Genomic DNA, 15795 nt, shown 5'->3' with positions numbered 1-15795 from the left:
CCTTGCCTCTGGTGTGAGGTTGGCGCCAGTGTTCGGCAGCGGAGCCGCCACCAGTGTGCGAATGTGTGTCTGCATGGGTGACTGGGTCTGTGACTGTAAAGCGCTTTGGGCTTTCGAAGAAGGTAGAAAAGTGCTACCGTACACGCCATTTACATTTACATCTAGCCTGGACTGGATAGGTGTACGTGTCTAACTTCTTTGGTTTACTCCTTTGAGTTGTGGATCTCAGTTCAAATCCATTTCTGAATTTTAAGCCACACCTGGTACGAGGAAGCTCCTGAGACATTCATCCCCAGCTGCATCTGCTAAACACACGAGATGTTATGGAGAATTTATGACATCAGTCAAACCAGGTAGTAATACACCAGGGTGAGTTTCAAGTAAATCTTTTAGGCAAGGCAAGTTTATTTGCAAGGCTATTTTGTGTACGTAGATAATTCAAAGAGCTTTATATAAAACATCAAAAGAAACAGTAAAGGTATGATTTTTAAAACAAAGTGTGAAGAAAGTAAAAACTAACACAATTTAAATCAAAGATAGATAAACTGTGCAGATATAACTTTTAACTGCAAACTAACCAAAAGCAGCTGAGAACAGGTCTTTGCCCTGAATTTAAATGAACCGTTTCAGTTATTTTAAGGCTTTCTGGAAGTCTGGTCCAGATCTGTGGAGCAAAGAAGCTGAATGCAGCTTCTCCATGTCTGGTCTGGATTTTAGGAACTGACAGAAGACCGGATCTGGATGACCGGAGAGGTCTGGCTGGTTCATACTGGGTCAGGAGGTCAGTCATGTATTTTGGTGCCAAACCATTCAAAGCTTTATAAACCAGCAACAGAACATTAAAGTAAACTTTAACGTTTTGAAGCAAACTAACTAATAAAAAAGGAAAGTCTGGAAGAAAATGGACCTGAACCTTAACAGTGACCTTACAGGAAAACCTGCCTCACTTGGACAGGCTTTGCAGCATCGCGTGTATAGATGGGGTCTGGGTGCCTTAGATGATGCACAGATTGACCTGCCCACCCAGCTAGTCACATGATCTGCTTCCTTCCCAGTGCCTTTAAATGGACCTGCATCCATCAGTGGAGCGGCAGCAAGAGCACCAGCCACAGGTGAGTCAGTTCATCCTTCCTTCTGCTACCTGTTAGTCCATTCTTGCTGTGACTGTGGTTGGTGTTGGTGTATGTCCAATCTGGATAACTGTGGGAGTCACGGAACTGGTTTTCAGACCAAAGAACCAAAAGTCCTGGGAAAGAAATGTTTCTTAGGAAAAGGTATCAGTTGAGTAAAAGTTGCCCTTCAAATTGGATATCAAAAAAGTAAAAAATGCTCAACTACCAGCAGGCTGTCTGTCAAAAAGACAAAAAAGGAATTGATGTTTAAAATATTACAATAGGTTTGACTGAAGCGCTTGTTTATCGTTTCCCTGTGAGCCTGTTTGTCATAAGAAGATAGTTCAGATGCTCTTTGGGTTCTCCTCACAGAAATACTTGAGTAGAATGAAAACCCATGGGGTTGTAACTGAGTAGATGTGGTTACACTCTTCCTCTGGTAGTTAAATGAGTAGATTAACTCCTCTTACTCAGATTATTTGGACCTCATTCATCAAATCTTTTTTTGTTCTTCCCAACCACCTCACAATCACCACAAACTAAGAGAGTTTAAAATGTTCTTATTTTGGAATACACAGATTTTTACATTGGTATGATTATTGTCTTTTTTTTCTTAACAATAAAAGAAAAGTCAGATGTTTGGTTTAAAGTGAAAAGAAAGAGTGGTTTTCCAAAAAGAGAACCAGCAGTAGACCTGCTGTGATTCTTAGGAGAAGGTTTTTGTGGTAGTAACCACTGTTCCTGATGGCGTGTCAGTTCTGAGTGATGACCTCACTTTTTCATTTTTGCAGCTAAACTTGTTTGTTGCTTCAGACTGAACAGGTTTGACTTCCTCAAAATTCAACATGTCTTTCATAGAGCAGACAGACCAGGTGTCAAATCTTTGCTGAAGGTTCTGAAGCTATAATTTTCTCTACAGTTTTCCAGTCACAGTCCCATTCATCCATGTACACACACAGTCACACACTGATGGAAGCTCCACTGCCTTATACTGATGCCAGTCTGTAACCACCAGAAGCAATGTGGAGTTCATTGTCTTGCCCAAAGACACTTTCAGGAATCAGGAATCAGGAATCTTTATTGTCATTTTACCACAGTGATAAAACGAAATTTGTGTCTCTGGTCCCGGGCCGGCCGTTTACAGTCAGAAGACAGGAATAGGTAACATATCAATATGGTAAAGTATGATTCCTATTGAATTATTGCACAGTGGAGAATATAATATATAACTGACACAAGGGTTGGCAGGGCGGGAGGTGACCTGGGATCACCTGATCAGAGGGCGACTGCTTTACCTCTGCACCACTGCATGTATCAGAACAGTTGTTGGCTTGTCTTTTATTGTGTTTGTATCAAGAGCAACATCATTAGCCAAAAATAGATTAAATAAATGTTTTGATTTTGCAATGTGTTTTTCTAAAAATGGGCACAGCATCGATTAAAAAACATGATCTTAGTTGGTCAACAGAGGCAGAAAACATTTCCAACATTTGATCCCTTTTGTTCTTGTAATTTATTGTAAGGATCAGAATCAGAGATGTCTCCTTTAATTTTCAGCCATAGAGTCTGGTGTCACCAACACTCAGCTCCCGCTAAAACCAGCTGCTGCTCTGTTTCTTTCCCTCCTTCAGATTTACTGGTGTCTATGAAGTTGCTGGCTTGTTTTCACAGCAACAAAGCCTGAATCAGGCTAACCAGATTGTGCTGATTTGATCCTATCAAAGAGAACTTTATGGTGGTTAAAATACTGATTTGTCATTTTGTCTCCATTTAAGCAGGAAGAGAAAACCAGAGGAGAAGCATTCTTTGAATACTGTGTAGAAGAAAACCACATAAATGCAGAGCTATCATAACAATAACAATAGATAGATTGGTAGGCAGGTAGGTATGTAATTGTCAGGAAAATACACCAAACAGGAACAGTAGAGGGCAGCGAAGGGACAGGAACTGTCAATGCCTGACAAGGTAGGTACATAGTGGAGTGGTGGAGCGATCAGACACAAATCCAGGATTTATTTGGTTTTAGAAATATTTAGGTGGAGCATGTTCATTTGGTACCACTCTCTGAACAAGTTCATGTCTAGAAACAACCTTAAATCATCATCATAACATTCAAACAATGTTCAAAAGAACCTAAGAAGTAGTGAATTGTTTTCATGAAACTGCTAAGCAGCAAGAATATCTTTGTCTTAAGAAGATGAACATTATTCTGGTGGTGCTCCTCTCCAGACGCAGCAGCAGTTCTTTAGGATGTTTCGTGGTGGCATCTGTAGATGGACTGTCCTGTCCCTCAGCTGGAAACCCCTGAAACCCTTTCAGTTTGCTGTTTCTGCTCCTTCAGAATATCTTTTGATAGATATCTACTGAGTGACGGAAACCCTGAAGCTGCTCCAGATAAACATTGTCTTTCTTTTCCTGCCTTCAGAGCCTTTCCTTGTGAGGCTGATCATTGTGTGGGTTCTTCATCTCAAACGGTGCAGGATGTTACTGTTGCTACTCTGCTGTTGGTCCTTCAGTCTGCTTAGACTTTCATCTTCCCTCATTCATGGACACATGCCGGTGGACCAGGGCCCAATTTCCAGTCACCGAAGTGATGCGCCGTACCTGCCGGACATCGGTCAGTAATTCTCGTCTGTAAGGCTGTTGTAAGATCTGTCATCCTGATCTGTCATCCATCCAACCATCCATCCTGTTATAACTGTCATGAAGCCAAAGCAGGTCCACAATTCAAAAATAATCAAAAGTACCACAGAGTAACACTCTTCTTAGTAATGGCTTAGTCACAACTGCCCTCAAGGATGGATACGGGCAGTCTGTGGGGGAAAATGGTCAAACCTGTACAGGTATCTATTTGTAAGGACAGACGTGACTAAGGTTTTGCTAACGACTAGAGTGTGGTCTTAGGGCACCATACGACGGCATCACTTGTGCAGCTTACATTAGCCTTACAAATACGTCACTACACTTACCACACGCAGAAACAAATGTACTTTCCATTTTCAATGAACCTCAAGGAACTGCAGAAACACCTGCGCTCCTCTTAAGATACGGCCGCGCCCCTCTACTACCCTCCACACAACCCAAACATCTACATCTACGACCCAAAAACCCACAGGACACGTACGAGTCAACCCCTGCATGGGCCATTCGACCAAATGCTTAAACAAAAGCACAAACCATTCTCTTCTCTACACCTCCACCCAATCATCCATTTACAGAACCTGCTGTCTATTAAGGTTTATTTATTCACTTGTCTGTTTATTTATCTGTTTTAACTTTCATTTATTTTATTCCTTTTACATTTTATTTGTAACTCCAGTGTTTTCCTCAGAGGGATCCTCCAAATCAGTGACTGTCCCTTCTCAGTGAACGAGGTCGCTACAGTGGGATCTCCCGGATCTGGCTCTTATGCTTAGATCTGGGGGGTCCTGTGGTAGCATATTTTGTAAACTTGAGTGGGGGGGTCACTGATGTAGACATGTCCCCTCTAGCTGCCATTTACTCAACTTACAGCCAAGAAAAAAAGGGCATGTGTCAAGAAGAACCCGGAAGATAAATGACATTGTTCTACTTCAAGAAGATCTTGCGCCACGCAATGAATGGAAAATCGCCAGAGTCAGAGATGTCTACCCTGGGGCAGATGATAAAGTGAGAAAGGTTAGACTATTGGTTAGCGAGACTGTTTTTGACAAACATGGTAAACATACGACCAAGACTGTTACACTTGACCGACCTGTACATAAGGTTATTGTATTGGTTGAAGTAGACTAACTTTTGTGTTCATTATTCTTCACGTTTAAATGGAAAGTTGACTCATTGAAATTTCATTAAGAGGTTGTGAGATTTGGTGGGGGTTTAGCTGCCACATTTTCTTTTGAATTTAGTGTGTCTTTTTTGATGGGTTTTAAGGTTATTTTAAATGTGTAGTTTTGCTGTCAAATTAAGTTAAAAAAAGCAGAGAAGGAAAAGGAGCAAAGAGAGCACGACGTAAGATCCAGAAGGAAGATCAGCGTCAAGCAAGAAAAGAAACTTAAAGAAAAAAGGTTCTAATTCTCTTTTGGGCAGTACACAGCCAACGAGGTATGTTTATTTTATGTTGGTATTTTTATTGTGAGTGTTAACGTTTATTTTCCAAATGTGTACTTTTTTTTATAAGCATATATTTTTTTTTGTGTGCTTCCTATAGTTGTCACGGTGTGTGTAAGACAATAAAGACACCCGTTTAAGAAAACCACTTGTGTCTGGACTGACTGCGAGGGAATTACATCCCCAATATGTCCTTTCGCGACTTAAGTACAGAGCTGGATTTCTACATTGCATCACTTTAGTCAATCATCTTATGTTTTACCATACTGTGTGTTTATATGTGTGTGTGTGGGGGGGGGGGGGGGGGATTGTATGGGTTTTAGACAAAGTATTTGTGTAATGTCTTGTCTCTTGTTTTTAAAATTTGACTATAAATTTATGTAAAACACGTTGAGTAGCTATATTATAGTGCTATAAATAAAGTTTGATTTTTCTTGATTTATTTTTTAATAGACATGTTCACAGATAATCACACATCTTTCCTCCAATGACAGCAGTTCCCCACAATGAGAAATCTGATTTACACATATGGTATTCTGTGTTTCTTGCTGGCACGTATCCACTTTGTCTGACAGATTCTGCAGATTCACGGTTTGTGTTCTGCAGAGAGAAGCCGTGTTCCTGATTCTGTGTTGGACCCAGACCTCCTTTCCGCCGATGCAGTAGAGGATCACTTTGTAATGGAGCCAGGTTCCTACGAGGAGGTGCAGCAGCATTCTAAACAATGTCAATCAGCGCAGTTTCCTCTTAGAAAGCTCATCAGTTGCATTGGTTTTGCACCCTGCAGGACTCGTCTGCAGGCCTGCAGCTGCAGGGCCGGGCCATGCGCTCGTCTCGCCGCTGCATCCCTCACCAGCAGTCCTGCCTGGGTTACCCTCTGCCCTGCTGTGACCCCTGCGACACCTGTTATTGCCGCTTCTTCAATGCCATCTGTTACTGCCGCCAAATAGGCCACACCTGTGCACCCCGGCGCACCTAACTGCTTACCTGATGGCTGAGCAGCGACGTGGATCTGTTTGCTTGTTTGTTTGTTTTTTCGCTTGTTTTTTTTTTTGTGCTAGATAGATATTGTGTGTTTTTATGAAATAAACATTATAAATAATCCCAGCAGGGGCTTTGTCCATGTGACTAACTAGTGTTTTGTGTTTATAAAAGAAATCAGAGTAGATGTTTCCTGCTATGTTTGATTCTGGATGCTGGACGGTGTACCGAGACATTCGGTAAGTTTCTCAAAGAATTTCAGTAAAACGTCAACATCAGCACAAAAAAATTCTGCTTCTTTGGACATGTTTTATTCAGTTCATGTGCTGAATTCACATGAGAAAATGGCAGGGACAGTAGTGGATCCTAAAGGGAAGGAGGAGACCAAGAGGAGAAAAACGTTTGTTCATGCTAAAAGACATGCTGATGTAGAGGTTCTGAACGGGGGGGGGGGGGGGGGGCTGGGTCCTTCTGCTGAACGCGCTCAGTTAGCAGCTATGGTCTGGTCCATCCAGGCACGCAGCTTAGTGACTCTCGCATACACACCGGGCATAGAGGTGCTGCAGGTTGAGCTTCCCCAGGACACAATACCCACCAGAGTCCAGGCTCCATCCTTCTGGCAGACCAGGGGACCGCCAGAGTCACCCTGAAGGAAGAGCAGAGGGAAGCAGGTCAGTGAGAGGGAGGGAGCACAGGTGTGGGGGTGGCACAGGCGGAGCAGCGCCCACCATGCATGAGGAGGCTCCAGAGGCGCCGGCGCAGATCATCAGGTCTGTGATGTTGCTGCCCCAGTAGCTGCTGCAGTTAGCGTTGGTCAGGAGGGGCAGGGCAGCCTGCTGCAGCAGAGCGGGGGTGTTTGCATCTAAAAGACATTTTCACAAAGGCTCAGATGTAGAGTCCGCTCAGAATCCTCCAGATCCAGTTTTCAAAACACAATTTCTGGATTTTACAAGGAAAAACCCAGTTTAGTTTAAGTTTTGCACCTAAGATTTATCAGATGTTTTGGTTTTAGAAAGCCAAGGCCACTCACTAGCATGGTGGGTCAGACCCCAGCCAGACGTCATACACATCATGCCTCCAGCGAAGTTGTCGGTGGTTTCAGCCACACACACGGGGGACACACGGGTGTTAAGCTGGGCGGGGGTGGCCAGCTTGATGAGCAGGATGTCGTTGTTGATGGTGTAGGAATTGTACTGAGGGTGCTTGAACACCTGGAGGGAAGAGAAACCGTGAGAGGGGCCAGACGACAGCAAGACCACGAGACGCAGCGAAGAGCCGGTTCTGTCACTCACCTGACCAACGTTCAGCACCTGGATGTTCTCAGCGTTGGAGTTGCGGTCATGTTCTCCGAGGATCACATAGTGAGAAGTCCTGACAGCACAGCAGCAACACCTTTGCTTAATTCACCAGCAGACAGCCACCATATTGGTGTTTTCACCACGGGGTTACCTGACGTTGCAGTGGGCAGCAGTCACCACCCAGTTCTCGTTGATGAGAGAGCCACCACAGAAGTGGAATCCAGACCAATCCTGAAAGAGCAGCCAGACGTGTGAGAGCTGCAACATCAATGCGACTCTGCTGACATGTGAAGGCCGGCATTCACCTGCAGGGACGCCTGCCAGGGCCAGGAGTGAGGCACCGCCTCCTCGCCGTTCACAATCCGAGAGTAACCGGTCACGATAGGGGAGATGGCAGGCCTGCCACAACCTGTTGACATCACCACCATCATCATCATCATCATTTAGTCTTTAGGTATCCAAACAAGACAGATTAAGAAGAACATTTGTGCTTTCAACTGTAGTCTGGCGGTCATAATCATCATAATCATCATCATCATCATCATCATCTTCATCATCATCCTCATCATCATCACACCAACAAAAAAGTCTAAGTGTTTGGAGGTTTGTGAATGCTGGAAGTGTCATGTAGTGTTCCATCAGCTGTTCATCAGCATGCTGACACCGTCAACGCCACGGCATGAGTCTCACCGTGGGCGGCACCAATAAAGGCGAGGCAAGAGAGGATCCACAGGAAGGCCATGGCTCGATCATGTCTGCACAGTGGAGTGGTGGAGGATTTATACCCCCCAGCACAGGAGCCTGATTGGGTGGAAGAGGGGGCGTCTTATCAGAGAAGTCTGGGAGGTTGGACAGATGGAGCTGATGCAGTCTGGTTTTCCACCTGAAGAAGCCGGAACATGAAGGTCAGACATGTGAAACTGAGCAGAGGGACAAACCACAAACAGCTCAGGTCCATGTATTTGTCTGTCCCTTCAAGATGTCTATGAGACAAAAGGGAGGGAAATATACTGATGATGTCCTGAATTCCAGAGAAACTAATACTACAGTATAGTGTACTGAATGAAGAACAGAAATTAAGCTTCAACATCAAGGACAGTTTACACTTTATGGTCAAGAACGCTCAGAAACCTCTGCAGAAGTTTTAAACCAAACTTTTAAATTCCAATGTTTACTTGGAACCGTTATCATGTTATTGTCTAAACATGCGCTGAACTGTAAGGAAACATCTGCTGCAGTCCTGACCTCACACAGTCAAGGTTTAACTTCCACATCAGCCTTTTATGAAATATTGATCCAGAAATCAGTCATCCAACTCTTCCAAAAACAACTTCTTTGTATTTTCTGCATTCCGTGTGGTCTTCCTCTCCACTTAATGATATTTAGAACAGATCTTTTGATGTTTTCTGTGAAAACTGCTGATCAGCTCTTCACACCAGGGAGAGGGGGGGTCAGCTTTGTTAAGGCTGGCATTCTGTCTGCAGTAGAACAAACAACCCTACTGTTAACAGGATTTGACATATACTTCAACAGTTGTGAAGTCATTTTATTTAATGATTTGTTCATTCATTTGACAGGGATATTGCACATTAAAAGCATTGCTGCCAGTGCACCAGAGTCAGCTAAAAAGCCATTTTCCATCTGCTGTCCTTGGACTGATGGTAAAATTGTCGCCCTAAAAACATAAAATTAGAAACAAAATGCAATGCAATTTTAAAAAACAGTAAAAGTACGGTAAATAAGTAGTAAAGTTTAAGTCCCACTATCTGTCACACACCGAGGTGTGCGAAATTTGTTCTACAGCGGTGAGCTGCAGACACAGCTGCGCTCGGGAACCATTTGGTGGCTCAACCCCCCCATTCCAACACCTTAATGCTGAGTGTCAAGCAGGGAGGCATTGGGTCCCGTTTTTAAAGTCTTTGGTATGACTTTGGTACGACCTTCCAGTAACAGGGCGGACACTCTAACCACAACTGGTTAGGTATGCATCATGACAATGAAATGTAAACACAAGCGAGCCATAGAGATTGACCATAACTTCATAAAAATGTAAACAAATTGACTGCATTAGAGATTTGAAAATGCAGACATTTATAGAGACATTTATGGTTAAATTCGGGGCATTAATAGATAATATACGTTGACATGTCTGATGCATCATCAGCCCATTCTGAAGATGTTTAATCAACAATCTTTGTGAGTCTAGTTCTACGGTGTTGTTAGGGATAGAGTTCCATTCCTGTGCCGCTGTGGCTTTTTGAGCCGAAGCACTTCTGGGCAAAGGGGAAATCTCCTCGAACTGACCCTCGTGTGACTCGTTGTGAGCTGCTTCAAATATTTACAAACTAAGTGAAGGAGATGACAAAGAATGAATCATTTTATATATCAGACAAATGTCTGAATACTTGATGAAATTGTTCCAGGTATACATTTTATGTTTAGTCAAAAAGGATAATGATGACATCTTAATTGTTTTGTCTAATACTTTCATTGTTGTTCATAAAGTGACTGATGGTTCGAGTGTTGTTTCGTTTGTAATATATGTAAAATCATGGCATCCATAAACATTTTAGCGGCCTACAATGACTACTGTGGTCTTATGAATCAGAAATTTGCCAAATTAAACTTGACCTGATTACAGACTTGATTTGATTTGGTTAGAATCATACTTGAGTTCTGACACACAGTGGGAAAGAATAAATCATTCTTTTCCCCATTTCAGGTCCCTGGCTCCGGACTTCTGACATAACGTTTATCTTAAAAACGTTTCATGTGTTAACGCCCCCATGTGTTAAATACCCTGTAGAGCTAAGAATGCTCTCCAGACCACAGACATACAGTGGACATACAGAAAATCAGCTGGGGTAGGAGGGGCATGTTGAGCGGAGTTTGCAATGTTCAGAAACTCTCAAAGAATCTTTATTGGTGGCGATATTTGGAGCTTTGAGGTTAAAGCTGGAGTAAACACCAAAAGCTTTACCAAAGTAAAACCTCGGTTTACTGAAGGAACTACAGCTCCCTGCCTCTCTGTCTCCCTCTGCTGGTGGTTGTTGCTAATGCTGTCTGGTGGCCTGCTGGTTTCCTGTTTTGTTGCCGCAGGTGTTCAGGATGAAGGGCAGGGCGTCCTGACTTACCTGCCACTCATCACTCCTCCAGTGATTAAGACCGGTTCCTCCACCGTCACCCTGCCGGTCTGTCTGCTTGTCTTGAGTTGTAGTAAGTTTTGCTGATCTCTGGTCTGTTGCCGTGTTTAATCTTCTGTTTATGTTCTTCAGTCTGCTCTCGACTATGGAGCTCATCCATTTGCTTCGACCTTGTGACCTGGAAAATCCACTACCTGTTCTGGACTCCAGGGATGTTAGAAACTAGGCCTTTAGATCAGGGTGTAACTATGACGTGAATTCGATTCCTACCATCCAACCAGATCCATCTGTCTGAGGCGAGTTGTTAATCAAAGCAACCTAAACCATTAAATTGTTTCAAAATGAAAAAATAATTGTAATCAACGTTGGAAAATAGCATTTGGACTGAGACACAGTAGCATTATTATAACGTAACAACGACCAAGTGCATCACAGCAAACAACACACATGTAATGCAGCAATAACTGATCAGTCCATCATTCCAGTCCAATGTGTGGAAACACTTTGAAATTAGCAAAGATATGTGACCATACAGTGTGCTAAAATGTTCTGAGAATTGGACACATATTTCATGTACACTTGATTATCTTGCAAGAAAAACAAGGGATCTGGAAAACTTCACCTGCACTGTTCAGTATCTCAGAGTCCCACTGGTTGAAGTTTTGGATAAAGATGTTTTGGGATAGATTTTAGGTCACTGAATCAGATTGTTCAAAATGAACCAAAATCGACTAGGAATCAGATCAGCAACTGCAAATTATGATATGAATCGAATTGTTGGTAAAATGAATCGTTACACCCCTACTCCTGCCACATTGAGTCAAGTTAACTCAGCTGTGTCGAGGCTTCTGACACGGTCGACAGCGCCATCAGCTGGCTGTGGAGAGTGCAACGAGGGAAATTCTCCACAACCACTGGTGGTGTTGTTCTTGTTGTTTTTTATTAGAAAAGATTAATGGGCAACTACTCTGGCAGGCTGGAGACCTGTCCAGGGTGCGTCCTGCCTTCACCCACAAGTGGCCGGGATAGGCTCCAGCAGCCCCGTAACCCCGAAAGGGAATAAACGGTAGAAGATGATTGAATTAATGAATATTGGGGAACAAGATAAAATTTGGTTATATAATATAGCAGAACTTAAAAAATTAAGAAAAAGGAAGGCCCTTTAGGAAGGACTATATCCATTAAAAAAACAAAAAAAAGTGATAGTAATGGCATATTTTATTGTTTAGTCCAGTTTGTATCAATACACATAAAGAGAATGTGCCTGTTTGGTTTGATTCATAGATTTTTACTTAAAATATTATATTTTTTCTATGGTTTTGGGCTTTAGTCTGCTCCTCCTAGGGAACACTACATTTCAAGCTTTTGAGACGACCCGCTCACACCGGAACGATGTGGCTGCAGAGATGAGTCACGCCGTGAGAATTAATCCAACTGGACTTGAACATTTCACCATTTTTTAGACAAAATGTTTATTTTTACATACATTCCAAGTAATCAGGGATATGTTTACCTATCAGAAAAATACATTTTCCAGTCTCAGGCATTAGTTTTCTTTTTGATTATTTACTTCCAGATGTGATCACAGTAATCTTTCAACCCCATTACATACACCATCTTTGAATATTATAACATTTGTTTAAAAGAAATTCAACATCTTCACGTCAGTCAGATGTCCCATGTTCTAATCAAATCAATACACATGGAAAATTGACAGCAAATAATATGTTTTGGATCACCTAAATTCTAAAATTGTAACTAATTGGTGAAAGCACCCAAGTCATTGTCATTAAAAAAAACTACCTTCTATGAAGAATTACAATCAAAAACACAGATTACAGGATAGTTCTCCATATTTCAGGCCAAAGTCAACAAACATTGAATTATTTGTTTTAAATTTTTGATAGGTAATGTCTGACAATGTTGGCGTTACAGGGTTGAGGGGACAAATAGTTGAATTAATCATGAAGTTGAGTGAGAAGACTTTCCATTAGTGTCATCTGTTTCATTTTATAACCACAAGAAAACCTGATACAACGTGAATTGCTCAAATACAACAATAGTGTCTATGTGTGTGACAGATGTGTGTGTCTAATGAGAGGTGAGTTAAAAGTCACCTCTTTAACAGACAACTAAACTTGATCAATGAAATAATCTGAGATTATAATCAGACGCTGCTGCCGTTTTTTTCAAATCTTTACCACAGAACAGAACTCAGATTTAGTTGCATGCAGTTTAATCATTCTCATTGTAACAAATGATATTATTACTACTATTACTATTATCAAAATAATTGAATAATCTAATCTGTTAACCAAAGTATTCAAATCTCATTCTCGTCACAGCGTCTCAACCCCCGCTACACTAAAACATAACAGAGTTATGCTTCATGTACTGAATACTACGAAGTGATCGCATTGAACCCATGAAGTTCAGAATTTAAGTGTTTATCTAAATAAAACTCAAATATTTAAAGTGTCTACAACAGGAACTCCAAACAGTGGACAGGCATCGAACAGTGCTGTGTCTGATTTTAGTGAGGGTTGAAATGATTTCCTTTTCTGTAGTATTGTTTTACAATATAATAAATGAAAAGTCTTCAAAATGCTTGGAAAGTATTCATTCCTGGACCAACAAAGATCTCCCTCATACTGCACCACCATGATCTGTTTTAATTAGATCCTAAAGCTTCCACAGCGTGCGTTAATTTCTGATAATGCACACTTCTTCAGGCATTAAACCTTACATATCACATCCAGGATATTTCACTTCATGACAGAAATCAAGCATAGTATTGGGCAGTTTAAACCTTTTCTTTGGCACGACAGATCAGCACAGCACTCTTAACAGCACTGTATAAAATACATTACGGAAGACCAAAGCTTGATCATTTTGAGGAGACGTTTGGTTTGCTTAACTCTTCAAGACAACAATGAAACACAGACCCACAGAGGATTCGTGCTGAATGTACTTATGAGTTTCTTTTGTTCCATAAATACAAATGTTTGTCTGATTTTCAGCTTGAAAACTAAACTGGCTGTCAGTAGAATAAAGAAAATAATTAAATGTTTCTAGTAAAATTATTTCTAATGAAAAAGTAATCTGAATGACGTTGATTTCAATGACTACAACCATTTGCCTCTGGTGGTTGGCGGGCGCCTGTGTTTGGCAGCGGAGCCGCCACCAGTGTGTGAATGTGAGTGAATGTGTGTGTGACTCTAAAGCGCTTTGTCCTTGTAGGAAGAAAGGCACTATATAAGTATACGCCATTTACCATTACCATTTATATAATAAGAAATGTTTTTTATTCAGTTATTCACTATTTGCAGAAAGAGTCACAAAATATACAGATTTCCTTTATTGAGCATTTCTGTTCAGCATCACTTTATATTAACAATAATAATATGTAATAATGGCTTAGATTTATCTGCGCTTTTTCTTGGTGCTCAAAGCGTTTACAATGTGTCCATTCTCATTTACTCCTCATTCATTTTTGGTGATGGTAAATACTGATGTAGCCTCAGCTGCCCTGGGGCAGACTGACAGGGGCGTGGCTGCCAGTTTGTGCCTACGGTCCCTCTGACCATCGCCGGGACAGTCATGCACATTCACACACCAGTGGAGCCAGACTGGAGGCAGGGAGGGGGAAGTGTCTTGGCTAATGACTCAACGACACCTGGCTGGGGCTAGTGGGGATCAAACTACCGACCTTTTCATCACTGGACAACCCTCTCTACCGCCAGAGCCACTGCCGCTCTTTATACTACAAGAACTGTCTGGACACCGTTTCCCACAATGCTTTGTTTTGTAGTCAACCTTTCGGTTCGCAGTCAGCGCAGTCCCACATTTCCAGCTGTGCTTGCCTGCGACCTAACGGCTACTCAGATGGGATAGAGATGTGTGTCCCTCTGATTCACTTCTGGTCTCCATCTGTGTAGTTTTTAGGCCTCCTGACACACTTGCACTCACCTTTATTGTATGTCTGAGTGTTTTTGCCAGCTGTTCCCTGCCAACCCCATCGCCAGTTTCTAGCATTGTTGAAATAACCAATGTCTATCATTTAAAAGGAGTGGAAGAAGAATAACGCTACCCCTCAATTTCTGCTGGCCTTGACCACAGTATACCAGTTTTTTTCATCTTCTAGTCTGATCTCACTCTTGGATTATCCTGGTTATTTCTGAAAGAAATGATCTCCTACCTCACAGGATCCAGACACCAACACCTTCCTTTGAAGCAATAAACCATTTTTCCCCATCAGGCAGCCTCCTCCTCTTTTCATTTGACAAATGACTCATGAAGCACATCTGTTCATAGTCAATTCTGACAGATTATAAAAGTATAATAAATGCGGAAAATATTAGAACACTTTTCTAAATCTGACAAATCTGTCAGCTAATTTTTATTTGCTGAACTTTAAAATTTTCCCTCCCATCAGATAGATAGATTTATTTTTCTTTCAGGAGGAGTTTTGCCCGGTGATTTGGACGATGGTAACATTTTAGGATTTACTTAAAGGTTTGGTTTGGTGTGTAATATGTCAGGTTTTAACTTTTTTAAATTTAGATCCAGTTTTTTTTCTAGTTTGTTGAAAACATTAGTTTGTTATCTGCAAGTTTTGTCATCTGTGTTTGGTTCCCTCAAGCTACATCCCTGACTTTTGAAATCACAATGTGATTCTCCTTCTACACTGCATCAAACACATCTAGAACATTTTTGTTAGTTTTAAATTAGTAGTTTGTCAAGTTTGCACTTCATTTAAATCCTCCTTGACCAATCAGTACACATCAAAAACACTAGGAACTGCTGTCTCTTGTACCTGATTTGACACTGCAGAGCTCACATCAGAGGAACTGGAGGACAGCTCTTCTCCAGTGCAGGAACATAGTTTCACCTGTGCGATTACTGACAGAAAGGCGATGCCATAACCCAGCCTGCACACTTCAGACTGAAATTACAATAAAATGCAGGTAGTATTTAGTTGAACTGTGTGTCTTTTGTGGCATCTTTTCCTTGAAGTTATTTTTTGTTCCGCATTAACCCTTGTGCTATCCTAGGCACTTTAACATTGGGAGTTGGGTCATCTAGACCCACTAGACAGTGCGCTGAGCCTTTTTTCTTCAACGATTTGTGATCTTCACTGGTGTCCATGGATTACATGAAATCTTTCCACCTTTA

At 41.7% G+C, this 15795-nt stretch overlaps 2 protein-coding genes across 3 annotated transcripts; one reads left to right on the top strand and one right to left on the bottom strand.

The window, feature by feature from the left end:
- The first annotated feature begins 115 nt into the window (after positions 1–115).
- On the top strand, positions 116–6578 carry LOC101171147 (agouti-related protein). 2 transcript variants are annotated; one of them, XM_020711666.2, is made up of 4 exons: positions 116–1112; positions 3538–3729; positions 5805–5902; positions 5986–6578. In XM_020711666.2, exons 2-4 carry the CDS (start codon positions 3594–3596, stop codon positions 6175–6177), a joined length of 426 nt encoding a protein of 141 aa, XP_020567325.1. In that variant the 5' UTR covers positions 116–1112; positions 3538–3593; the 3' UTR covers positions 6178–6578. The 2 variants fall into 2 exon arrangements, with proteins under 2 accessions (XP_020567325.1, XP_011485366.1); XM_011487064.3 differs by lacking the exon at positions 116–1112 and having other exon boundaries at positions 1128–3729.
- Positions 6475–8275, bottom strand: LOC101170410 (chymotrypsin A). Its single transcript, XM_004066809.4, has 7 exons — positions 8168–8275; positions 7783–7886; positions 7629–7708; positions 7472–7550; positions 7210–7390; positions 6908–7041; positions 6475–6825 (listed from the first exon to the last, which is right to left on the bottom strand). Exons 1-7 carry the CDS (start codon positions 8217–8219, stop codon positions 6664–6666), a joined length of 792 nt encoding a protein of 263 aa, XP_004066857.1. The 5' UTR covers positions 8220–8275; the 3' UTR covers positions 6475–6663.
- Positions 8276–15795: the final 7520 nt, after the last annotated feature.

Source organism: Oryzias latipes, chromosome 3 (assembly GCF_002234675.1).
Source record: "Oryzias latipes chromosome 3, ASM223467v1".
In the NCBI taxonomy this organism is placed as follows: Eukaryota; Metazoa; Chordata; class Actinopteri; order Beloniformes; family Adrianichthyidae; genus Oryzias; species Oryzias latipes.
Note: the sequence above shows the minus strand (reverse complement) of the source record. Positions and strands in the feature narration are given on the sequence as shown.

Coding starts and splice junctions, on each gene's coding strand:
- LOC101171147 (XM_020711666.2), top strand. CDS start 3,594: ATGTTACTGTTGCTACTCTGCTGTTGGTCCTTCAGTCTGCTTAGACTT. Junction 3,730..5,804: donor GCCGTACCTGCCGGACATCG/GTCAGTAATTCT, acceptor TGTGTTCTGCAG/AGAGAAGCCGTGTTCCTGAT. Junction 5,903..5,985: donor AGCCAGGTTCCTACGAGGAG/GTGCAGCAGCAT, acceptor TGCACCCTGCAG/GACTCGTCTGCAGGCCTGCA.
- LOC101170410 (XM_004066809.4), bottom strand. CDS start 8,219: ATGGCCTTCCTGTGGATCCTCTCTTGCCTCGCCTTTATTGGTGCCGCC. Junction 7,391..7,471: donor AGGTGCTGAACGTTGGTCAG/GTGAGTGACAGA, acceptor TCTTCCCTCCAG/GTGTTCAAGCACCCTCAGTA. Junction 6,826..6,907: donor CTGGAGCCTCCTCATGCATG/GTGGGCGCTGCT, acceptor CTCTTCCTTCAG/GGTGACTCTGGCGGTCCCCT.